This window comes from Didymosphaeria variabile, assembly GCF_027946475.1.
Source record: "Didymosphaeria variabile strain IMI 356815 chromosome Unknown scaffold_1, whole genome shotgun sequence".
NCBI lineage: Eukaryota > Fungi > Ascomycota > Dothideomycetes > Pleosporales > Didymosphaeriaceae > Didymosphaeria > Didymosphaeria variabile.
In genome coordinates this window covers 3,898,863-3,924,024 of record NW_026611620.1, presented here as the reverse complement: position 1 = coordinate 3,924,024, position 25,162 = coordinate 3,898,863, and the positions used below count along the sequence as shown (strand labels likewise).

At 50.4% G+C, this 25,162-nt stretch overlaps 9 protein-coding genes across 9 annotated transcripts; 4 read left to right on the top strand and 5 right to left on the bottom strand.

Moving 5' to 3' along the window:
* Positions 1-2,463: 2,463 nt before the first annotated feature.
* On the top strand, positions 2,464-3,759 carry N0V89_001252 (uncharacterized protein; the record flags this gene model as incomplete). Its single annotated transcript, XM_056210065.1, has 2 exons — positions 2,464-2,952; positions 3,001-3,759. The coding sequence occupies 2 exons, from the start codon at positions 2,464-2,466 to the stop codon at positions 3,757-3,759; spliced, it is 1,248 nt and encodes a 415-aa protein (XP_056076887.1).
* Positions 3,760-3,868: 109 nt separating this feature from the next.
* On the bottom strand, positions 3,869-4,437 carry N0V89_001251 (uncharacterized protein; the record flags this gene model as incomplete). Its single annotated transcript, XM_056210064.1, has 2 exons — positions 3,869-4,090; positions 4,147-4,437. 2 exons carry the CDS (start codon positions 4,435-4,437, stop codon positions 3,869-3,871), a joined length of 513 nt encoding a protein of 170 aa, XP_056076886.1.
* A 1,687-nt stretch (positions 4,438-6,124) lies between these two features.
* N0V89_001250 (uncharacterized protein) lies at positions 6,125-8,037 on the top strand (the record flags this gene model as incomplete). Its single annotated transcript, XM_056210063.1, has 3 exons — positions 6,125-6,319; positions 6,374-6,629; positions 6,692-8,037. The coding sequence occupies 3 exons, from the start codon at positions 6,125-6,127 to the stop codon at positions 8,035-8,037; spliced, it is 1,797 nt and encodes a 598-aa protein (XP_056076885.1).
* Positions 8,038-9,068: 1,031 nt separating this feature from the next.
* On the bottom strand, positions 9,069-9,671 carry N0V89_001249 (uncharacterized protein; the record flags this gene model as incomplete). The annotated part of the gene is made up of 1 exon (XM_056210062.1): positions 9,069-9,671. One exon carries the CDS (start codon positions 9,669-9,671, stop codon positions 9,069-9,071), a length of 603 nt encoding a protein of 200 aa, XP_056076884.1.
* A 3,063-nt stretch (positions 9,672-12,734) lies between these two features.
* Positions 12,735-14,071, top strand: N0V89_001248 (uncharacterized protein; the record flags this gene model as incomplete). The annotated part of the gene is made up of 2 exons (XM_056210061.1): positions 12,735-13,138; positions 13,186-14,071. 2 exons carry the CDS (start codon positions 12,735-12,737, stop codon positions 14,069-14,071), a joined length of 1,290 nt encoding a protein of 429 aa, XP_056076883.1.
* A 1,311-nt stretch (positions 14,072-15,382) lies between these two features.
* Positions 15,383-15,871, bottom strand: N0V89_001247 (uncharacterized protein; the record flags this gene model as incomplete). Its single annotated transcript, XM_056210060.1, has 1 exon — positions 15,383-15,871. One exon carries the CDS (start codon positions 15,869-15,871, stop codon positions 15,383-15,385), a length of 489 nt encoding a protein of 162 aa, XP_056076882.1.
* A 680-nt stretch (positions 15,872-16,551) lies between these two features.
* Positions 16,552-17,948, bottom strand: N0V89_001246 (uncharacterized protein; the record flags this gene model as incomplete). Its single annotated transcript, XM_056210059.1, has 3 exons — positions 16,552-17,479; positions 17,583-17,610; positions 17,660-17,948. 3 exons carry the CDS (start codon positions 17,946-17,948, stop codon positions 16,552-16,554), a joined length of 1,245 nt encoding a protein of 414 aa, XP_056076881.1.
* A 1,836-nt stretch (positions 17,949-19,784) lies between these two features.
* On the top strand, positions 19,785-20,409 carry RPL6_1 (60S ribosomal protein L6; the record flags this gene model as incomplete). Its single annotated transcript, XM_056210058.1, has 2 exons — positions 19,785-19,844; positions 19,924-20,409. 2 exons carry the CDS (start codon positions 19,785-19,787, stop codon positions 20,407-20,409), a joined length of 546 nt encoding a protein of 181 aa, XP_056076880.1.
* Positions 20,410-23,064: 2,655 nt separating this feature from the next.
* Positions 23,065-24,276, bottom strand: N0V89_001244 (uncharacterized protein; the record flags this gene model as incomplete). The annotated part of the gene is made up of 1 exon (XM_056210057.1): positions 23,065-24,276. One exon carries the CDS (start codon positions 24,274-24,276, stop codon positions 23,065-23,067), a length of 1,212 nt encoding a protein of 403 aa, XP_056076879.1.
* Between the last annotated feature and the right edge of the window lie 886 nt (positions 24,277-25,162).

Genomic DNA, 25,162 nt, shown 5'->3' with positions numbered 1-25,162 from the left:
TATCGAACTTTTGCGAGTAGGCGGATGGCATAAGTACTTGTACTAGGTCAGCAGTTGGAGCCCTTGAGACCTACGACGTCAGCTTTGTGGCTAGAGAAAGCCACTGCACTACGGCCACGCGTCAGTCCAAATATACAACTGTCCAAAAGAGCATGATCGCGCCTGTGAACAGGCTCCACGACTGGTAGAATGGTTCCAACAAGTCTTAGGTAGGTAGGTAAGACAACAACTATTCAGAACAGCGTTTCATGTATATAACTCGCGCCACTGCGCTAGGACTGTCGAAACGGGGGTCACGATGACTGTAGTCCTAGAGGCCTGAATGTTCCATGTTTTCGATGAGTATTGAACTCACTGTTGAGGGCTGCGGTACGGCAGCACATGCGGCGTAGCACGTATACCTACACGGTGTTCAGACGTGCGGCACACAACTTGTGTCCCACCTCGGTGCAGTGAACAAGACAGATATGCGATTAAGGTTTCAGCGGCATAAGTTGCACATCGGTGAAATGTGGCTACACCGCCAGAGAGCGCTCCAACCCTTTACTAAATCCCGTCTCATCCGCATCATTGTTAATCCAACACCACCCTTGCCAGCGTCTAAGCACCTCCACTGCACAGCCATATCTTCGCCCAGCGTACGTTCACAGAGATTTCAAGTTTTCATCTATAAGGAGTGAGCTGATGGTAACTTCTTAACAGTATGCACGCATTTCGACTTCGACTTCTCAGGCTCGCACCGCTTTTTGGTTCAGTCAATGCCATGTACTACGCCCTGTGGGATTCTGAAGGCTGTCACGGGAACAACGATCTTCGTCGCTCTGTGGCGATCGAGGAAGACGGCTGTCATGTCCGAGGTGATGTCCTGGTCGATCTCGAACTCGATGGCCGGGGAGGCTTCAAGGAGAGAGCTATTTCTGCTTCTAGCGAAGGACCCGACGAAGCTTTTGAAGTCATAGTGTTCTTCTCGTCAGATGACTGCTTCCCGGATAATCGTATTGAGAACGCGACTATGGATGACGGATGCTCTAGCGAGCTCGGTGGCTGGGACAAGGCGAAGGACTACCAGAGTTGGGCGGTTTGGAACTTATGCGAGAGCAATGCTACGTGCGATTTTGACTAAACAAGTAAGGATATTTAGTATCGCCAGCTACGCTGAGTAGTTTGATATTGAAGCTATAGATACGGTTGGCAATCGGACGTAGCGAGATCAGTTCAATGACAAATCGTACGATACTCGTGCGTACATCATCGTAATTATGCTATCGTTTGTCATATCCCACATCAACTTTTACCCTTGTAGGGATCCTATACATCGTTGTACCGACGTATGCACGGTCTGTTACCTCTCTTGCCTCTCTCAAACTATGATGAGCGAAGCCACTTACACCCATCAATGATTTCTGTCTTTTGAAGCGCAGTCAAACTCGGAGGCCGAAATTATATTGATCATGCGGCGCGAACCTCGCGTCATCATTTGATCCCAAAGTAGGCTTCTTGTAAAGTGTTATGTGCCACCTACGCCTTACTTGTAGTGTTCTATCGCCAAGTGTTGAGTTATTTGAAACACCGTGTCTGACACTAACAAAACTACCAACAGAAGGATTGCAATAGCGGTGACACAAAACAACAGCTCTCCTCCACTGCACAGTTCCGGTCTGTGGCATCGCGCATAGTTACAGCCCAACGGCCAAATTAGTGAGTATCGGCTGGGAGTATGATATCATGTCTTTAATCTATAGAAGATCTCATGAGGTGTAGTCGTTCAAATCGCGCTCGTTCCTTGGCATGGAATGGGTGCTTATTGCCTTGGTGTTCACTTTGACTGCGCCGTGTAGTAGATATCCAACGTGGCAAGATTCAATGCACTGTGATGATGGCGGATATATAAGGCAACAATTGCGAGCGATACATTTCCAGATCCCAGCTTTACTACACAATGCGCTTATGTCAGACCATTTGCACGTCCCTCCTTACCGTTGCATTATGCGAACGGAATGTCCGAGCATCTGTCGACCACATCCCGAAATTTGACTTTTCGCCCCATGAATTGTCGGCGTTCGGTGACTTGGACTTAATCAATGTTACAAAACGTGGGAATGAAGTTGTCTATCACCTGCGGCGCCGAGGGAACGATCAGTGTGATAGCAAAAGTGACTGCTTGACCTATTCAGGTTGGACCGCCGATGAGAAAATGCCTTGCAGCGAAAAGGAAGTAGGAGACTAAGAAGACGACGAAAATGAAGAGGTAGAAGACGTGCCCGAAGTTGCGCGAAGATCCCTGATGAAGAGAGGCGTCAAGTTCTCAGCAATATGTCTCGGTGTCACGGTTCCCGGGAAAAAAACCGAGAAAGGCTTACGACTCAACTCACCCCGTTGGCCAAAGTTGGGTGATCTGGAGAAGGTGTTTTCATCAGTTCGATCATTCCTGGTCACCATTACTAATTGATTCAGAAATATAAAATGGTCTATGATATTGGAGACCCTTCGGACCCGACAAAGCCAGACTGGTACCAGCTTAAACGACACGACAAAAGATGGACCGAAGACATAGATCCTGAGAGAGGAGACCGATGTTATGACGCCGAACACGTTCTCGAATGGTCATTGCTCCTGCAATTTCTCGGAGAGAATAACAGTCGTTGCGCGCTGCTGTGGAAATACTTCAGCGAAGAGAACATGCCGAAAAATGATATAACGGTTAGAAAAGCGAAGGACTACAAAAAAACTCTGAAAAAGGGCGACCACTTTGACTATACGGACGCACAATTCAAGATGGGGAAGTTCAAGAGCTTCTGGTCAAACGATAAAGATCCAATCAAGGAACCTAGACCAATCGATTGGATTGGCATGCAGTGGCCCGGCCAAGAAGGCTCGAGGTCACGACCTCCAACTCCATGGGAGTACGAGCTCATCTTGTTGAACAAAGAGTTCAATATTAAGAAGAACAACGTGAGTTCCTGTGTCAGTAATTTCCAGGTCATACCTCTAACATTGTAGGTCTGGGACGATGAAGAAATCCTTCCCGTGCCGGACTATGAGCCAGGTACTACCAATCTGAAGAAAACACAGGCCAACTCGAACACTCTGGAGGCACTTTACGGGAATCGATACTTCGAAGAGCAAGCAGAGAAGAAATGGCAGGACAACAGGGGAAAGTGCAAGGCGATCTACAAGTTTACTACGTTGATGAGCTTGGTGAGCTACCACAATGATCCATACATACAGGAAGTGATGCGCGCTCAGGTACGACGCGTCGGCCGAGCTTTCGAGCACTTGGAGAAAACGGTGTTGCCGGCATTGAACGAACCTTATATTGATCCGGTAACCCAAGTGTCTCATCCGTATAAACGGGTCAACCTGAGAGCTACATGGTTCAAGTGGATTAAGAAGGTTCACAAGGCTCGCTTAGGAAAACTCAATGCCGTTATGGAGGAGAAGGTGAAGGTTTTCGAGGCCGACACAGCGGCGACGACGAGATTCAAGCGTTGGGATTTCTTTGGAGTTTTCAGGAGGGCAGTAAAGGAGCCAAACTGCGGATTCGAACCAGACGACCAAAAAATCCTTGAAAGAGTGGAACTGATGTTGGATGCGTACGGGAAATTGGAGAAAGTGGATACCGAGCTAACACTCGAAGGAGACGACGAAGACAAGGAAGACGACGAAGAGGAACAAGAAGAGGGGGAACAGGAGAACGAGGAGCAGGAAGAGAATCAAGACCAAGAACAGGAAGATCAAGAGCCAGAACAAGCAGATTGAAATCGGTTAAATGGGAAACAAAGGCATTATTGAATTGCAAGCCTTTCATATCACTCATATCTCGTTTAGTTCCAGCACCCTCAATCTTATACAATCCTCCAACATGCATCTACGCCTTCTCAACAGCCCGTCTAGCAATTTCCTTCGCAATCTGCTCATTCGCAGCGGGCACGCTAGCCGCCAACACCTCCGCCGCTGCCTTCTTGCCAAATGCCCTCACAGCCGCATAATATACGTCAGCCAGGTCCTTGCAGATGCTCGTGAAGGTCTCTGTGTCGCACTGGTTGTACAAGTCGTTGTGGAAATTGTCGTCGATGCGAAGTTTATTCGCCTATCCCACGTTAGCACATCCCCAAAATGGTTCACATATCTGCAGGGCCAGCTCACGTCCGTAAACCTCGACTGCGCCTTGAAGTTGCGGTATCCGAAGTCATGGCGATAGCATGAGTTCAAAAAGTCAAATCCAAATGGGTTGTCAGGTGACGAGCTGCAGCCATCAGAGGACCAGTCGAGCGTCGAAGGGTTTTGTGCATTCCTTGCGGTAATGAACGCTGCGAGAGTCGTTTTGAATACGAGCCTGTCGGTGGCTTCGACGGCGGTTTCGCGCACTTCGAGGGACTGCGTGGGGGCCGCCGCCACGCAGGACACAAGGGCCGCGATGAGGATGGGAAAGCGCATTGTAGCTATCGAATAACGGAATGGTAAGAATGGCGAGGACGAGTGACTTTAGACACAGTTGTCGCGCGAATCGGACATGTACTGTAAATTGAAGTTGAGGCTGAGGGGAGGCCTCGTCGGTGTCCAATACCGTGGCAATGGATTTGCGCCGGTGGTGTTCGATTTGCTCAACAACCTGTCTTTCCTCACTGAACCCGACAGCGAATCCAATTTATATTATGTCTTCCGTCCCGTATATTGCAAACGACCCCTCATCCCCAAGCCCGCGGAGCAGCCCATATTTGCTCGAACCTGCATGTAACCTCTGGCTCTCGCCCTGCTGTAGGTGACGTCTTCCCCACTCAGCCCCATTCTTACACCCCATTCGCTTTTCGCAAAGAGCGCATTCCTGGGCATTTGACCCTTCTACGCGCTGGATATATGTTTGAGCACGGTCATGGCTCGTTTATTGAGCGTGATTGGACCGCGGACTTTACATCCCAGCGATGATCTACATACTAAGCAAGTAACTGCCGATTCGAGCGCGAGTCGGGCCGCGCGTTGAGCAAGTGTTTTTGGAAGGTCTCTAAAGCAAGTGACTTCGTGTCTCGAGACTTGTACACGATTCGAGGGATGCGATGGGAGACTCGTGTTGGGGCTCGTATGCTGTGGATACAGCACGTATTCTAGATGAAGTTGGCAAAGGCCGCCCGTATAACTTGGTCATCACGATGATATCGAGTGGCGCATGATGCGTTGCATGTGGTCGAGTTCTAGGTGTTCAAGCGGATGTTTCGTCCTTATAAAAGTGTCAAGGCGAAGGGTTGGATTCCAGGACGGGTGCTCTCCCCAAGAAGTGCAAATGCAGTTGCATCGGAGGCCTCGCTCATCGTTCAGGTAGAGTTGCGCAGCGGACGATGTTCGAAATCTTGATTTTCCATTTGACAACTGCACAAGTGAGTCGGGAGCTGTATGCACAAGCGCTGTGCGCGTCGTAGACGATTGATAGATCATATACACGCGATTGAAACCAGTATGTCCACAATCAAATGCAACGCCTTTCAAACCCTGGTAACTTCGTAGGAGACATCTGAGGGTACGCTCATAGAAGTGCCGGCCGTGTTGATAGCGAACACACTGAGCCAGAAAATATATTTATAGAGCTTATTAGTAAGAGATCAGACCAAATCGTAGTTACCCGTTCGAGGCTTTTCCGTTGAAAGAGTTGAGAGCATCGCAAACGGAGCTGGATGCAGTTCATCTTCGTCCACACAGGCGTGCGCAGCCATTCACAGGCTCATCCATCTTCACATGCTTGCATATCGGGCTATGTTGTCCTCTCAAGTGTACAATTTCGTTGTCGATACAGGACCAGAAGCCGAACCCAGAAGCGCTGCGTGTAGGTAGCTTAGTTATCGCGGAGAATTGTAGGAGGGATGCAGGTACCAACGTGGATGACGGCCATCAACGTGCGCTATCCCACATTGGCAACGTCATCAGGGACTCGCGGAAGCCACGACCACACTGAACAAGTAAGCGCAGCCTCGCAACGCTCGTATACCCTCCATGGCTGTCTTACATCCTGGGAAGCACGCGTCTTTCTTGTCACACAGTTCGCGATGCACCATCGAGGTCATGCGGCGCGTTGCTTCCTCTCGTGACAATATCCCCGCTGTGTCTTGGCGGCTCTCTCAGCATGCCCCAGCCCATGGCAGAGGAGCCGGCGGAGGAGCACGAACTGGATGCACTCAACGAAACATCCGCGACGATGCCGCCCGAGGATGCCGCCGACGTCGCGCGGCACGATGAGCAGCTGCACAAGCGCACGCTGCGGAAGCTCGATTTCCTGCTGCTGCCGTTCCTCGCCCTGCTTTTCCTGTTCAACAGTCTTGACAAGTCAAATGTACGCGCTGCGCCAACCAGCAGTCGATCAAATTTGCTGACACTCGATGAACAGATAGGCAATGCTGAATCCGCACACTTCACGACCGATATAGGCCTCCGCCGGTCCGACCTGAATACCGCCGTAGCCCTCTTCTTCGCCTTCTTTGTCGCCCTGCAACCCGCCGGTGCTGCCCTGGGAAGGAAATATGGTATGGTCGCATGGGTGCCCACCTGTATGCTGCTGTGGGGAATCTCTACGGCGCTGCATACCTGGGTGAGGGCGCGGTGGCAGCTCTATGTCCTAAGGATAATTATTGGTTGCTTGGAGGGTACGTGTAAAGCTACAATTGAGCTCTGGACTTCGCAGAACGATTGCTGATGCATCGGACAGCCGGTTTCTACCCCGTTACTGTCTCCTACCTCTCTCTCTTTTATACGCGCTTCGAATTCGGACGGCGGCTGTCTCTATTCTACGGCCAGGCTGCTGTGGGCGGCGCTTTGGGCGGCATCATAAGCTACCTGGTCTTCTCTCACTTCCCAGATATACACCACGAACACGGCGATGAAGGAGACCCGGAGTTAAATGATAGGTGGCAGAGCTGGCAGGTCCTATTTTTGCTGGAAGGCAGCTTGACCATGGTCGTTGCCGTCGTAGGCTACCTCTGGCTACCCCATAACGCAGAAACAGCATGGTTCCTGACGCCTGAGGAGAGGGCATACGCCACATCTCGCGTCGTTCGCGATCGTATGGCACAGTCCGATTCACCTTCGCTGCCTTCAGAAGTTGTGGACGAAGAAAGAGAGTACGATGAAGAATCCCGCGGCCTCTTGGCTTCGTCGCGACCGAGAGCCATGTCCGCGTCGAATCAAGTGACGGATGACCGCGGTCTGACGCCGCACGACGTCGTGTCTGCTTTCCTCAACGTCAGAATATGGCACATCCTCGCCATCAACATCCTAGCTGCCATTCCCGTCTACGCCTTCCAAGTCTTTCTCCCGCTCGTTCTCGCGCCGCTTATACCCAACCCTGACTCCACAAATCCGGATGCGGATCCGGCCCTCGTCAACCTTTTCACCGCCCCGCCGTACATATTTGGCGCCATTATCCTCTACCTCTTCGCCTCCTACAGTGACCACCACCGCACGCGCATCCTTCCCATTCTTTGTGGCCTAGCAATCATGGTACTCGGCCTCATCTTAGTGGTCGCATTGCCCATGACGGCTGCGTGGGCAATTCCTCGATACGTTGCGCTTAATGTTCTCCTTTCCGGAACTTTCATTGCAAGTCCGCTCACCGTGGCGTGGATCTCAGGCAACACGCCGAGTCCTGGAAAACGAGCACTGTTGCTGGGAATCAACGGGTGGGGAAACCTAGCCGGCGTCTTATCCGCTATGCTGTTCAAGCCAAAATACGAGGCCTCTGGGTACATAGTACCTTTCTGGTGGACTCTCGCGTGCGTCTCCGCGGCCGCAGTCGGATACCTTGTTCTCTGGCGTAACCTCAAAGCCGAGAATGCAAGGAGGAGAGAGATACTGAGCAAATGGGACGAAGAGGAAATCGAAAGGGAGAAAGCGGACGGCCACGGGCCGCTGGAGCAGAACCATCGTCTTGAAAAGATAATGATTCAGTGGCTCAGAAAAACCGGGAGATTTCCTGCAGCTGTGGAATGGCTCGAGGAGGCCGCGCAGGGCGGGAGGGAAGGTGAGGAGAAGATCACATTCGTGTATGGCCTATGAAGGTACAAACGATAGGTTGAACATATGATCCCGGCGCTCATCCTACTCTGAACATAGCTTTAAGCCTCTTCAGATGTTGCGCAAAATCCGATGACACGACGACACTAAGTCTGTCACGTACCGGCATTGCTCTTTCAGGGTACCGTATTAGTATCGACCGCTGAGCCTCGCTGCACGTCTGGCTCCAGCTGTTCAAAATTCAATGCGGCTGAACATCGTTATTCTGCAGGCACGCAATTGGTCATTTCCTCCAGTGCCAGGCATTTGTCCAATTCTGGGACCTTCTCATGTTTGAGGATGGCGCAGGGCCTTGCGAACATCGTGCTGAGGCACTTTGCAACAGTTGCAAAGACCAGATTGCTTCGTTCACCAAGCGCAACCGCGCTTCACTTCGATAACGATCCCTACAACTGGAAATATCGGACGCGATGTCAGGCATTCACGGGATACAATAGGATATGCGAGAACCCTCGAGCGATAGTTCTAAGATCAGATGTGGGCAGGACATCCTGGCCTAACCAGCCCGAGGTTGATGTATCTTCAGATACCATTATCGTAGACTACCGAAGCGATGAACTCACGGGCACAGGCCTACACAGGTAGGGTCATATCAGCCTCGTGGAGCTCTCTTCCGAACACATCCGCCCAACCCGACCTGTGGTGTTCAGATACCACAGTGTTCGTCTGGCTACGGCTCCTGACTCCAAAGCTCTTTCATACACTTGGTACTTATCTTCGCGGCATAGTTTAATCCGAAGCATCTATCTTACCGACAATCCATTATCGTATTGACGAACCTCACCACAACTCACGTCACGAACGCCCGGACCGATGAAAAAATAGAGAACTACCCCGAGTGCCGACCGTATAACTAAGTATTCAGGCTTCACTCTAAAACCACTCAAACACATTTCTATGTTCACGTCTTCTTTCCGTATCCAAGCCCCTTGTGCACCTAGCCGATTTAATTGCTTCCGCCTTAAGAATAGAACTACCGATAATTCTTGAGCTCAATGTATTTTCTCGATCAACTACCATTCATACTGGCCCATCGGCGTCCCACGATACTCATACATGTCAAATTGCTTTCCCCCAGTATTCCCGCCACTGCCGGAGCAAACCATGGAGGGCATGAAGTGCTCAGAATGATTAGCCGGATGGGCCAGGTAGCTCTCCGGGAGATCTCGCCAGCCCATTAGTTTGGTCTTGCGGTCCACAGGGTCTGGAGTGGACGCTACAGACTTGAAGAACTTCTCGAACTGCCTGCTGCGCTCAGGTACCTCCTTTCCTTCGAAGAAGGCTGCGGCAACAGCTTGGAAATCATGAAACGATCCACCGCTTCCCACGATAGCGCAGCCTTTATCACGGAAGCATTCCAGAGCTTGTCCCAATTTGATGTTCGCTTCCGTTGACTCTGCTTCGGTGTCTCTGGTAATCACCGACATCTGCACGATGGGAATATCAGCAGCGGGCCTCATGGAAGTCATGGGCACATAGACTGCACGGTCCAGTCCGCGTTTCTCATCCAGAACGGGCTTGAATCCGCTAAGCTGGAGGCGCTCAGCGACTTCGCTCGCCAGGTGCGGATCTCCTTTGGTTGGGTATTGGAACTCGAATGCTTCCTTGGGCAGCATGTGTGTCATATCCTCGTAGACGTAGTAGATTGGTGATGTGTGGCTGCTCGGTTTCCCAATGAGCAGAGATCAGTAAATCGCTCTGACACCGTCGAACTTGTTGCCATGTCTACCAAGCATCTGACGAAAGGGCTCCTGCTCGGGGCCTAGAAGAGGGAAAGGTCCAGTACCGTGCGAAAGGAAGAGACTGGGGGCGCGCATTGTTATCTGCAAATTTGCTACTTAGGGGTGGAAGTATGGTTCAGTAGATAGGCTCTGAATCACTCCAGGCCATAACCCTGTTCTTATATACTCAAGTAAGTCCTTATCCCGCTGATGTTCAATGCTTCGTCTGCACGTGTATAAGCATTCACCTGAGCACATCGGACCGACCAGCACTAGTCCGCTAGTGCCACGCTAGTCCCCCTCCGTATTACGCTAGTCCGCTAGTGTCGCTCTAGTCCGCTAGCGAAGTATATCTCCAGCGCTGGAATCCTGGGGGATCAGGCTCACTTCCTTTCTATTTCGTCACGTTGGCAACTTCATGGTCAGCCTATCATCTTAGTGCCCTTTCTAAGCCATATTATGGTGTCTGAAGAAGCCACGCTATCTAGACCCACTGGTGCCAATGCTTGCATAGCATGCTGGTCGAAGAAACGGAAATGCGATCGGCTTCTTCCAGTGTGTAGCCGTTGTGTTGCGTAATGCTGGATTTCCTCGGCTTGGAGGGCCCCGCTAACGAATTGAACAGAGTGAACGCTGAGTGTGCGTATTGTGATGTGTCCAATATCACTTCATTCGCCCGGGCTATGCAACCTTACACGTATACTTCAGAACGAGCAAAGAACAACCGGGTACCTATTCTCTCAAGAGTAGACACCTTGAAATCTCAAGCGCTCAACATGAGTCCTGACCTTGACGCGAGGGTCACGTCCGAAGTCATCTCGTTGCTGAGAGAGCTCGGCATCGGCATTAGAGCGATTGTCGACCAATACTGGAAATCAATCCACCACTGGCTGCCTTTGTTCCAACCGCAGTTTTTCGACAGTCACGTTGCAAATCTCGCCAGCAAACCATGTGCCGAAACTGCGTTACTCCTTGTGCATATTCTTCTAATATGTTCGTCCAGGGCCTCGCCAACGACAGGTGACCCCAGTCACAGGAATGCGCTCTACCACATGTGCAAGTCTATCTTCGAACATGTGCGCCAAACTACAACGAGACCAAAAGTCACAACCATACAGTCTGGGGTTCTACTAGCAGCATTCGAGATCGGGAATCGCTCACTGTCAGATGCCTTACAAACATTGGAAACGTGTGCCAGTGTATGGCGCAAGACCAGGACCTCCTCGCCTTCTGTCAATGGCGCGGCGTCTTCTGGGGCAAGAGAATTGCAGGCTTGTTGGTGGGCAATCAATATGCTCGATAGAATCCTCTGTCTTTTTAGTGACGTTCGACGGGTTTCAATCATTGCAGACGCCGAGGTTGACCACGACTTCACAAATGAGAATCGCTTTAACCGCAGGGGACCCAATGGCAAGCATATACTTCAGCCAGGGGGCGAATATTCCGACTCACAGCATCAAGGCTTTACTACTACTCAGGCCCAGGCACTGAGCCTTCTAGACGACCTTGTATCGGATGGAATCCAAAGCAGCGATGAACGTCGATTAATGGACAGCCTCTTGCAGCAACGGCTTTCTGAGATCTTCAATAGAAAGGATCGAGACTGGGTCCTGCCATATAGTACTGCCGTGATTCTTCTGCTGTAAGTCTTGATCATTGGTTATCGCATCTCATCTAACCAAGTCAGGGCATTAGTTGAATTGCATGGGAAGGTACTATCAATAAGTCCTGACATGTTGGATGCAACTTTGAGAGAACAATCTCAGCTAGCCCTGAGGACGACTCTTCAGATGACGGGCGACTTAACTCAATTGGAAAACATAAACAAGCTAGAAAGGATGCCACTGGCGGCAGTGTTGCTGCTAAAGAAATGTATAGCTGTTTCCGCACTCCTGGGCTCTGAGTATCAGCCAAGTAAGCAGGTCTTAGCAGAGATTCATGGCTCATTACAGCGGGCTAGAGCGCGGTGGAAAGTTGCGAACGACGCCCTATAAAGGGATCCTGGTTCGCGTCGCGGTTTTTAAGCAGTGCCCGTTATGCTCCCGCCTAGGCTAGCCTAGGCCCTTTTGTGGTAGGCGACTCCGACCAATACTCTTCGCTAAAAACAACTTGTATCATCAGAATACCGTAAGTTTGGAGCTGAGCTCCTGAGCCGTACTCGAACCCATCAATCCACGAGAAATACTCTATCATGACATGTGTTACAAGTGTAGCTTTTGCGGGAATATGCGCCTGGCGTACTAGAGCCTACGCGCAGGGCTGATTTGGAATGGTCTTTGGCAAAGCAGCAATTACGGATCTCATGATGACGACCGCTGCCCTTTGCCAGATGGAATTTTGCATTATATACGACTCTTTTCGATGTTGACATGTTTTTTGAATTGAGGCTACCTAGCTAGATTGCCGGATACGCTTCCGATATCTGTGGCAGTGCACTTGAACTTCACTGCCTCTGTGCTGCCTTGTTGCCTCGAGTACGAGCAATTCGCAGCGATTTCAATCCAACAAAAGACGATCGTCAGCGTAGTTGCGTTGATTAAACGTTAGCAACGCCTGCACTTATAGGGGTGAGGGATATAGGGCCATGTGACAGCAAGAGCGCGCGGTATGCTGCGGCAACTTGAACGGAAGGCTGCATCCGTTAGCAGTGAGATCAGATTGAATGAAAGTAGTGCTCTTAGATGTTTCTGGATCCTTGTATACTGTCGCGATAGTGCGCGCGACACCTGAGGCCGCTTTTTACGATGTCCACGTCTGATGCCCCCTGGTGTCCCCGGGCTGCGCCTCTTTCACGCCTCCTCCCAGCGTCGCAGCTTCGTGACGAACAAGCCCACCAACGTTGCCTAGAATCCGACCTGTGTATAAGATCATGCGGTTCATGAAGGACTCGTTATACCACTCCCTCCATTCCAAGCCATTTTGTCTCTTACTCGCACATTTCAATTCCACTTTGTCAGTATGTCACGTGAAGTCCCGGAATCCGCATGGGCGGTCATGTATCCCGAGAACGAAGCCGATGACAACTTTGGTCTCAACAGTGTTCCAGAAGATATCCAACACCTGATTCTATCGGAGCTCATGGAGGCATCACCAGCCACACTCCCAAGCGTCTCACAGTCTTCGAAAACACTGCATGATGCTGCGTTACCATTCATGTATCGACACTTGCAGTTACTGAAGGCACCAAATGGAAACAAGGAATTGTTGGTATATAAAGTCCTCCTCAACAAGTTTCGCGGTACTGCGGCCAGTGAGATCGCAAGACACGTGCGCAGTATCACTGTCCAAAACGAAATACCTTCGGAGGACTTGATGTTGATCCTTGACAAGATTTCAGAATTTGGGAAGCTTCGCGAGTTTAAGTAAGTCATGTAGCGAACGATATCTCGACCACAACTAACCTCCATAGCTGGAATACGTCGGCGCACATTCCTAAAGCGGTCTTGCAGAAGCTGCATTCTACCTGGTCTGACCTAGAGATATCGGCTACTGTGGTTGACCGTGAAGATGCTGTAAATGCGGCGTATCGTAAAATGGATTTGAGGCTTCTTTCATCTCCCCTTCTGGCTCGGCTGACCTATGTCGTGTACGAGCGAGGCTATCGGTCGGATCAGCCGTGTCGTTCGGACTGGCCAAAACTGTCACAAGCTTTGTCGTCTGGAGGTAACGTCCGATCTATATCGATTCAGAGCCAGCAAGATAGCTCGAGTGCTTATCGCCACATGCTTGTAGAGGATACTGAGCCAGAGAAACTGCCACGCTTAGACCTATCACTTGGAGCGTGTTTCTCTAAGCTCGAACAACTCAGAATCCGGAATCAGAGTTACTATACCTACTTGTGGGACGAGGAGCATTGCCGAGCCCTTCGTAACTTCATCGATCCTTCTCGGCTACGAGCGCTCGACTTTGGTAACGATAATCCGGAAGTTTTCTTCACCACCTTCGCAGGTATTCTTCCAGACCTGAAAGTTTTGCAGTTTGGAGCGAAGAGGAATACCTCCTTGCAGCCTGCTAAGGACTTCATCGATTCCCTTTCTGGTTTAGAAACTCTCGAGATTGGAGAAGCACAGAGGGGATTCGATGAGCTTTGGCCCGTCATCGAGAAGCACAAGGATACTCTGAAAACACTGATACTTGGACCGACTTGGGGGCAATATTGTTCCCCAGAGTACATTGACCTTAGCGTACTGGAAACTATTTCTCAGACATTCCCGAAGCTTGAGCGCCTTGGTTGGCATGTGCCCATCGGACAAGCCGTAAGTGCACATACGTTCAATACTTGGACACTTCTGTGAGCTGACTTCGAACCTCAGAATGACGAAAACTTCCTTGCAATGCTTTCCACCATGAATCTCCGCAGCCTCGACATATCCATACATATCCCCGGCGAAGCTTCGGAGTACAGCGGGAAGCTGGACGTAGATGTTATGCAAGGATCAAACAACCCTCCACTAAACAGAGTCCAATCCATAGCTGCCGCAACGCGAATTGCCGATACAATATCTCAAAGGCAGAAAGACGACCTCAAACGGCTAACGCTCCACATTTCACGCACTCTATACATGGATAGGTTTCAGCCATACATGACGTACACGGCATTTCAATTGAGAAGAAACGAGAGTTCCACTGCACAGGACGAAAAGTATCATGTTCGTGGCAAGATGCATTGGTGGTACAGCGGTCAACCACTTCAAGAAGAGCTGCTCTTCGAGGAGGATAATGCAGCTGCATTTCCCGCACAGTAGTTCGAGAAAGTCATAATCAACCTTGCGTTCGGATACGAAAAGTAAGGGTCTAGATCTATTTGATTGCTAGTCTACGAAGGTGGTGATTAGCAAGTAGTCCAACGTTTACACATAACCTACAAGCCTAGGATACCTTATGTTATCGTCAATTTGTGACAGATTTAGTTATTTGATTCGCTGCCCTTTCAACCAAAATGCTTATTTATCTGCGCAACAGATGATCCCGCATTGGCCCACATAGCTGTAGATGCGAGGTGAGATGGTGTGTGGAGGGATGCGGCAACAGCAGCAGAGCTAAATTCGCTCAGGCCAGCTTGCTCGGCTTTGCGCTTGATCAACTTGTGGCACTCGGCGTTCCACGCGGCAGGCTAGAGGACGTGAGGCCGAGCAATAGGCTGAAGTGCGACTGTTCATTTCAGGACGAGACGTTTTAGTCGAAGAGAGCTGGATGCCCAGGGAAAAGGGGTACGGCTTCGACTCGATCACGTTAACGGTTGCCCGCGGGTAAAAGAAAGCGAAGGAAGGCAAGGGCGGTCGAACAAACACCTAAGCCGGGTTGATCGGAGCAATTGACACCTATTGGCAAGAAATTGGTATCACATGATCACGGAAACTAAGATGATTCAACCATCGAGGCAGGATATTGGAGCATCGCAGCGCAGCTGTAGAGTGTATTACGTCTCACCGTCACACTATATTAGCTCGCTTCGTGTCATCTATGAGCCAGCACAGATTCGTATTTGAAGCCGCGTTTGAGACTGACTAAATCCTGATTCGACTCATGTTGCGCTATCCAAGGTCTTTCACTCGAATATCCTTCTTGATAGACCCTTCTTGACATTTGTCGACCATACGACGGAGCTAGCACTTCGCTCCTGCAGAAGCCGATGCAGCCATTCTGTTCTGTAACTCTTTCGTCGCCACAGGGTCCACAAACTCCATGCTCCTTTCGACCTTCGTTCCCTCCGCAGTCATCCAAAGCCACCACACCAGATCATTCTCCACAGGGTCCTGCCCTGGCGCCTTCATCTGGTATGATACCCTTGCTACCACAGATCCTTGTACCTCGTCAACTGCCACGGCTTTCACTTCATTTGTTTCGCTCTCCAACTTGAGCGTCATCGATGCCACGCGCGTCATGAAACCATCGAGATCAGACGTGCCTTGCATAGGTGGGGTTTGAGAAACGAAGTAGTTGTGGCCGAAAGTATGAGTGTAGTTCGAGGCGCGGGCGGCGCGGATTTTGTTCATGTCGAAGCGGACTTCATCTGTGGTTGTAGTGTTGGGCATGAGAGAAAGCGAAGTAATGAATGCGAGAGCTGTGCTTCGAAGAACATCGTAGGCGACCATGTTGGAAGGTGTCTTTTATGCGCGAAGACTTGATTGCAAAGCGAAAGAATGTAAAAGATTTTAACGTTGAAGGCGTGGCGGAAAAGTGTCTCAATGCTCTGAAAACTGTGGTGTATTTGGTAGTATGCTCTCGCTGTCTGTCCTGCAGCGGAGAGTACCTCTTTTATATATAGGCTGAGCAATGTGCATGCGGTCGACAACTTTCCAATCACCGCGTTTTCTTAATCTCGGCATGGTGACGGCTATACAGGACGCCTATGTGTATGCGTTGAGGCTCAAATCTGTGGTGTACAACCTGGTACTAGTGTACGCTGGATATCCTAGAAGAGGAATAACATAACCAATAGATGGTCTTGCAGCTCTGGCGTCGGGAATGCGTGAACGCCAAGTTCGTTAGAATCGGACTTGGCGACATCGTCGGAGAATAACTCTGAAACGACCAATCAAGCCTCGCGATTTGCTCCACCATGGCCTAGAACCAGACTAACAGCATGAGTTTGCTCTTTTCTAAGTGGCTGTCCGAAAACAGTATTTGAGGTGAAGGGATGATGTATAGTAGGGCGCCTGCGCAAATGTTTCAAGATCACCGCATACGTTGGTGTAGTATCTATTCCAATACGAGAATGATGGAAAGGTCGCACGTGGTGAACCCATTTGGTCAAATGTTTGCGCGAGAGCTTCTAGAACTGTATCCGCCAGCTCCACCCTGCTGCCACAATCCTTGTCAACAGGAACGCAAGAAATGCTGCCATGTAAGAGGCTCCAGCAAACACAATCAACCCAGTGAACGCACCACCGCTAGCGTTTACGATCGCACCTGCGATAGGAATGCTAACAAGCACGGCGAGGCTGGAAATCGAGAATGTCGTACCACTCCTCTTGCCATAATCCTCCGTCTTGCAGACCTGTCCAATGCAAACCGGCGTCAGACTTATTGCCGCCCCAGACCAGAAGCCAAAAATCACAGCAAAGGCTGTTATAGCAGCCTCACTTGCGCCGGACGTGAGCCAAAGCGCAAAGATGAAGGTCGCGCATGTGAAAGAAGTGATACACATGACGTTGAAGTAGCCAAAGCGGTCCGCTACGTAGCCTGGAAGTGCGCGACCTGGTATTGCGCCAGCATTGAGTAGTGCAGAAAGGCGATAGGCGTGCTGAGGCTCGACTCCCTGGTAGATGGCGTACGAAGAAATGTACGTGTATGGGATGAAAACGGCGAATTCAACGAGCCACACTGCCAGTGTGGTGAGGGCATAGTTCCTGTCTTTCAAAGCCTTCAAGTCAATCGACGCGCCAGCCTTCTTGTTGTGAGGCAATCTTTTGCGAAGGAGCCAACAAGCTAGGACGCCTGCTATGAGGCATATGAAACCCACAATCCGGATCGCCCAGCCATAACCGATCACTGGTGCAGCGTATAAAATTATCAGTGGGAATATAATGCCGCCAGTGCCGCCTGCAGTACAAGCAATGCCCGTGGCTAGGGCGCGGCGCTTGGAAAACCAGTGGCCGATTGTCGCTATCGCAGGTGTAAATTGGCATGAAGCAGAGAGACCACCGAGCACACCGAAAGTGAGAAGGAACTGGTAGTACTCTGAAGGAACGATGGTCAGTCTGCGCGCTTCTTGTCAATCGGAAAGACTGCAGCATACCTTCACAAACGCTGAGTAACATGACAGCAGCTACTATACCGATAGATCCAGGGATCATCACGTACCGTACGTCGTGTGCGTCGAATATAGGTCCTAGATGATGATGAGATCTGCGTATACTGTGGAACTGGGAACTACTCACCAACTTGTGCACCAGTGACGTAGAGGAAGAAACCATATAAGCCAAAGATCCATCCAATGTCGAACTCCGTATAGTCGCGCAACTGGTGCGTCCACACCCAAGCCTGGAGTACACCAACAGTGTTGAGAAGTCCCATGGATGGTATCATAGCACACCAAGCTCCAAATACGACTGTCCATGCCTCTCCTCCTCCGTCTGGGTAGTCCTCGATATCGTCAACATCATCGAAAAGTTCCAATCGCCCTGCCTCAGGAGAGCTTTGCTGTGCGAGTTCTTGTTGTCCCGTCATTACTGGTCCATGAGAGAGCACCCCGGTGGATGCGCCGTTACTCATCACAAGTGAACCACCCGTCGTTAACGATCGTCCCGATTTCCAAAGAGTAACCGATCGTAGAAAATGTGGTATCTTGCAAAGCTGCCTTGGGATAGCGACTCTCTTAATCATTAAGTGGATACAGTCTGCGGGCTATGGACTCTACCAACTGAGAGACAGCATTCCCGAAAGCTGACAAACAGATCGCAAGGTCTGATTTTGTTATTTGCGGGATTGAAGAATCCGTAGAGCAGTGGGGCAAGTTTTAGCGAGTTAAACCATCCTAGGTAAAGGTTAGTGAAAAAGGAGGAAACTAGAGTTCGGCTCGGCGCATCCCGACGGAAAACCATGCGGCCAAAGTTGCTCAACTGAGCTGGCGCTACGAGTAAATGTTCGTATAACCTGTCTTTGACGCTCGTAACGCTGCTAACGCGGCGAGAAGTCTATTTTGACGTCTTCTTGTCATGCTCCAGAAAGTTTTTTTGGTCGCACCAGTTCGAGGTGCTCAGGAGTCCGGCGACTGAATGTGGAGATTGCGATCAAGGTCACAAAAGATCCAAACCTTCAGCTATTGGTGAAACAAGCAAACAATAATTCCGAGACCATTCTACGGTTTATCGCAGTAGGAAAAGACTCTAGTCCGTGGAGCAAATGCATTCACGATTGTTTCAACAACGAATACAGAATTTGCGATGTCCATTGCCAGATAGCATGAGCAGATTCGTAAGTCCAGGAACCTTTGACAATGGTAGTTTCCTTTAGCAGCAAAGTTCCGCCCATGCCCACTGCCGATGGTCCTTGACGTGTCGGCTACAGTTATTTGGTCTTTTCGAGCTTATCGAAGCTGTTGACAATTGCATACCAACTCTGCCGAAAGCACCTGGTACATACTTCACATAGTAAGCTAACACGTGAGCCAGATATATCCCTGCCATTGCCCGAAGTGGAAATCCATATATCTCTGTGGAAAATAGATTAAAGTCTGGGCTTGGCGCACGGATGATTCACTGACACTTGCAACCTTTCTCGGCAACTTGGCATCTCAATTGGCATCAATTCCCATGCAATGAGCGTAGCGTGTGGCTTGCGCTTGCCTTCAATATACTGAGACAACGCACGACTGCCACATCCTTTGCCAGGAGACCGAGATGTCATGTGTACATCCTCTGCAGTGCGTAAGGTGCGGTCAAACCATGGGATATCTGGCATCTTGGACGATAAGAGAGGGATCGGAACCGTACGTAGGATTCTTCGTGATGTAAATACTTGTGCGCAATAAGCTCTACGCTGCGCTTTCAAGCTACCGGTCCTTAAAGAGTACATCATATACATTGTGCCCGTGAGACAACGAAAAGTCCATTCGTCAACCGCAACAAGATCAAAACGACAGCGGTGACTAGGGTTACCGGAGGACCAATCAACCTTGCGCATAAATCAACATCGCGGTGTCGCGGTAGTTTTGGCTTCTTTGACAACACACGTCATCAACCCGGTACCTAGGTAGAGGCAGCGCGCATTGGAAAAGGTAATAGGCTCTCTCTGCGGCCAACTCGTTGCTTTGAGATCGCCGCAAAGGAGGAGTCGTTGTATGACGATGTGCGGATGTCATTGGAAGAAGAAGATGTGAGGAACATGGAATTTACAGAAAGCGTCGACTTCACCGCCAAGCGTCATACTATGCTACAAGTGGATTAGCTTATATTAAGCGACCTTCCCACATTCCCCAGACCGACGACTTCGGTCTACGTGTATAAGTCCACTACCTCCAATTCGATACATTGTAAACTGCGTAATCAAAAATTCGAACCTACGATGACCGCCCAAAACTTCTCAAAGTACTACCCTGCAGAGGATGAGGCACAGATGAAGCAGGTAAGTACAACTAACGCGTGACCTGCACGCATGTGAATGGGATAAACCTAAGGATTGATGGATGCTGATTGTATGGAAGGCCCGCAAGACAGCGCATCCGACTAAGTATCGTACCTCGCTCCAGCCTGGTACAGTGCTCATTCTCCTTTCCGGTCGCTTCAGGGGCAAGCGCGTGATCCTCCTTCGACAGCTGTCTCAGGGAGTTTTACTTATCACTGGTCCTTTCAAATCAAATGGGGTTCCCCTGCGACGTGTCAACCATCGCTACGTTATCGCGACTTCTACTTCTGTCGATATCACTGGAACCGACGATGAGGTCTTGGACCGTGTAAGCAAAGATGAGTACTGGGCACGAGAGAAGAAGGAAGGCAAAGGTGAGGAGGAATTCTTCAAGGACGGCGAGACGCAGTCAAAGAAAGAGACGGACCCGCAGCGTATCGAGGACCAGAAGAAGGTCGACAAGGCCATTATGAGCAACATTCGCAAGGTTCCGGATCTTGAGACGTACTTGGCTGCCACTTTCAGTCTCAGAGGCGATGAGAAGCCGCACGAAATGGTGTTCTAAGGAGGATGTGTGGCAAAAAGATCACGAAATTTCTTCCTAAAGAATGCAGGAAGGTCCTAGAGATACCCAGTCATGCCTAGTTGCTATGCAGCCGAGTGCGTGCGTGCGCAAGAGCATGTTCAAATACAATACTGTAACAATTAGCCCCTACTGGCGTGATTTCACCTCGTCAAAGCAAGATTCCGACAGGCGCAAGGGAGCGACTCTACTCGAGATGGCGAACGGTCCACATGAGGTAATCAACCTATGAGTGAAGCTTCGGCTTTATTTGTTACGTTGGGGAGAAGTTTGGATAGAAACACTAAAGTATTCGATCTGCATTAACCGATGGATGGTGTGATTTGCGACTTCATCTCTTCTTTGAGATTCTGGCAAACGGTTATAGTTTCATTTCAAAGTCATCATCTTTGTTTGCACAGGTGAGTCCAGGTGGATGGCTACAATTGAATATGTTTACTCTCTTTGTGGCGGGGTTTCGTGCTGCAATGATCCAAGGGGAATTCATGCAGCCAGTGTTAGATCAATCGGCCCGGTCTTGATGAGTTCCAGACTGCAGAGTATGTAGGCTATGGCTCTTTTATGTGTATATTAGATCAGACCTCGCAATACGAGCTTGTCTTAATGATCCAGCAAAAGGAAGAAAGAGCCCTGCAGTACGCAGACCAAAGCTACCGTCAGCAACCCGAACTTGATAAGAGACGTAATCTGTTCTATCGCGAGAGCCTCAACTACGACTCGGCAGACTGCTCAAGACCTCGTCCTTTCAGGGACAAGATATATGGTAACACTTCACTCGTCACCTCGAGTACCACAATTTTGACGCAGCGAATTTGGGATCAATGGTCAGAGGACTCACAAATCCCGTCGCATCGCTCTGTGATCATTGCGCCTGAATGAGCGCCTTCTCGAAGCATCCAAGGAGAACGCAAATAAAAGGCATCATTATTCCATGGAGAGAAGCATAGTGCAAATTCTCCAGTCATTGTACGCTTCTGATCACGGGAAATCCTTGGGATGACTAAGTACCAGTATACGACACCTAAGAGAGGATCTGTGGGTTTATGTTTTCTTTGGAGAAACTCTGGAGCGATTCTTCCAAATGACTTCGCAAAATCTCAAAGTGCAGCTCTTCGCTCCAATGTCTTGCTACAACAAGATCGAAGCCAAAGCCGAATTTGTGGCTTCGCTATTAGAAATAAGAAAATAGAATTTGAGTCGATCACGCACTACACGATGTGAATTTCCTTGCTCCAGCCTTTATCACCAAAAAGAAGAGCGTGATGAGGCTATGTGGCTTGGTAGCTTCGGGTCTGGAGACCGGTAGTGGGACAGTGAACATCGCTCATAGACGCCATGTATCCAAGCCAAATGCTGCTAGGTAGTTGCGAATCCTCGCCCGTTGCATTCACGGCACGAAACAACCCTAAGGTACTCCTCCGATTTAGAATTGCAGATGAGTTCGAAATGCTTAACATGAACCTGCATTTTGAAAGCGGACAGCGGTGCTTCGAAGCGCATATATCGCTACAAGACTTTATCCCACACAATGCATATGGGGCCTCGGCGTTCCAGCACCACTCAATCAGATTCTACATGGCTCTTGTGGAGGATTGTCGCGCAGTCCATGTGTAGGGCACATCTTCCCGCCCTGTCATTTTGCCGCAGCCAAATCGGTCAAGTTCTCGTGTTGTTTCCACGTGCGAGATGCAGTTGAAAGGGCAACAACTCGTAAGCCGCATCCGATGCCATTTGATTCACGAATTAGATCCAATGTTCACTACTATCTTTCTTTCTTCCTTTCTTCTCCTTTTCAGTGCCACAAAAAGCTTTCCGTCGCGACGCGTGTGCTCATGAAGTACTGAAAATTGACCGGTTAGCAGGTTCGTTTCAAGTGAAAATATGTATACAAGCCGATATGCGCTCGCTGCCCTTTCCTCCCTCTCACATTTGCTCGAAACAAAACCCGACACCACAATGATATGGTTTCTGGGTGCCAAAAGCCAACAGTCCATCTACCTATGCTTCGGAGGGCGCGCCGAGTTCATGGAGCCCAGTCCTCCCGCTTCGTGATCCCTGTTTTGGTTCCTTATCAATCGGCCTAAGAGAATGCTGCGACAAAGTCATGTGCTTCTTGAGTCTCAAAAGCCGCAATGTACCTTGATTATGCTGGTCGGTGGACCGAGTCGGAAGCGAGGAGTCTTTCAAGAATTACGTGCCTGCTGTTCCGCTCGAATACCCATCATAAAGCTTGGGGGTGTCTCAAAAAAGAATTGCTCAAATGATGTCTCTCTGGCCATGGAACAGGACCAATGCACCAGGTTAGAGGACATGTGTGTGTCGTGAGAGTCCTGCACCTGATAGCAAAACAGATCACGTTTCGCCCCTGCTCGTTATCGCATGTGTCTTGGCGCGAAGTGGATGAGAGAAGGTGAGACGATCCAGGCAATAGTGGTGAGTATCGTTACTTCAAGGCGTTGGCGAGTGCTGGAGGAATTAATGTTTGTTAGCACACTCAGAACAGCAGTCTTCAAGATCAGGATACAGTATTCATACAAATAGCAGCCTCTACCCCTCCTCCTTGTTGCCTCTATATGTGTCTCTCCTACTGCCTGGGTGCATATGCTCTCCTGTCTCGCATCTGGGTATCATAGCTCCTTACTGCTCTTTCCTCTCCGACTTGCCCACCATCCCAGACTTTCCAATCGCCGTGTCCATCGTGCTCCATCTCCTCAGCAACGCTTGTATTCCTACCGGAAGCGCGCCTAGGCTCTCCGCATACTTCGTATACAATGGTAGCGCCACTTCCCCGCTCTCACCCTTTTCAATCAGATTCATTATGCTTTTCGCAACCTCAGCTGGTGAAACGATCGGACCCAGGAACTTGCTCGGCGTCTTGACGCCCTCGAACATCTTCGTGCCCATCTGGCCTGGCGTAACGAGTATTGTCTTGATCTCATTCGCATCTGGGTTCTGCGCGAGCTCGGCGCGGAGAGATTGGTGGAGCGCGAGGAGCGCGGCTTTGGAGGCGGTGTAGGAAGAAAGGTTTGCGGCGCCGAGACGGCCGAGGACGGAGGAGATGGTTACGATGGTGCCACGACGTTCACTAAGCATGTGCGGGAGGATAGCGCGAAGGGTGTTGAAGTGGGAAATGGTGTTTGTGCGGAAAGTCCTATATTTGCGGTCAGCATCTAAGATGGTGCTGTTGCGAGGCATGGGGAACGTACTGCTCAACTTCTTCCGGGGTGGATTCGAGTATCGATCTCGCACGTACCATGCCAGCATTGTTAATGAGAATCGTCGGAGCGCCGAGCTGTGCGTAATTAGCATTTTGGGGGCGTCTCTGGAGCCTGAGGTACATGCATCTTCCACAATCTCGGCCACGGCCGCTTCGACCTGCTTCGCATCGCCCACGTCGCATTGGTAATAGAGCACGCCCTTCTCTTCGGCTTCTTCGTCGTCTACCTTCTTCATGTCCAGAACAGCCACATTCGCGTTCCGCATCCCGTATGTATCGGCGAGCAATCCACCCAAGCCGTCGACACCTCCGGTGATGACAATTACCTCCTCGCTCAGATCAACCTCCCTCGGCGCACCGTACGCGATCCTGTCGCTGAAGATGTTGAAGATGCCAATTGCACACATGAGCATGGCCCACGCGATCGCAATACGCATCTCAAGCGCGTGCCATGGCGTGTACTGCGCTCGCAGACAGAGCACGAGAACGCAAGCTACGAATGGATGGAAGACGGTGTAGCCTAGGACATAGTGCAGCAGGTCTATTGTGACGTAGCGATACCATGGCTCGTCGGGGGTATCGAATTTACGTGGAAGTGATACGTTGACTTCTTTGAGCTTTGGCGGACTCATGGTGGGTGAGCTGCAAGAGGTGCGTTGGATCATCTCGGAGGTATCGCGGGGCGCGTATTCGCGTCTTGGAGGGGTGGGGCCAGTTGTGATATTGTATCAACACGAAAATACGAGCGAAGCTATCCAGGAGCTGGAGCAAATGCAAAAGATTGGTGTACAGAGCGAGACTGCGAGAAAGGAGACATGGCGGTCTTATCCTCAGCCGTGGGCGTTGTGTCCTGAGGTGCAGTGCGTTTCATCCTCAAGCTGCTCCGCATCAGTGATCACCGCTCCGAAGTATTGCCGAACGACGCGACCTCGCACATCGCGTCCGACTTTCACCCCGTACAAGTTACCTGTTACGAACTTGCCTATGAGCAATGATAACGTGCTGGTTCATCGCAGACCTTTATGACCAATCTCCTTCGCTCTCATTCTCTGCTAACAAATTAATGCCATGTCTGCACCCAGGAGGAAGGAAGGCGACGGTGACTTAAACTGTAAACGGGGATTCCTTTGCGCTCGTTCTTTCATCTCATTGATCGATTGCTCTTACTCACAGTGTTCATGGTGAGCCCTTGCTGCCGATGCCCGATATGTGCAGCCCTGTTGCCCTCGGAGAGGGCCTGGGCCTGCGCTTTCCTTTGCCCTCACAACCACCTGCCACGAGAACCAGCACCATGACGATGCGAGGCTGTCATCGACGCCCTCAGCCGGGCACTACCTGCACCCAAGTGAACGTACTCTCGTCCCGTCTTTCTCTCTCCCTCCCCAACCGCATCGTCACTCGACAGCGTTTTTAGCGGCCAGCTGTTTTCACAACATACATACCCTGCCATCTTCTCTTGTCCGTCTTGGCTCTCTACCTCCTTTTTCCGACACGTCTACTCCCTCCAGCTGGCGGATC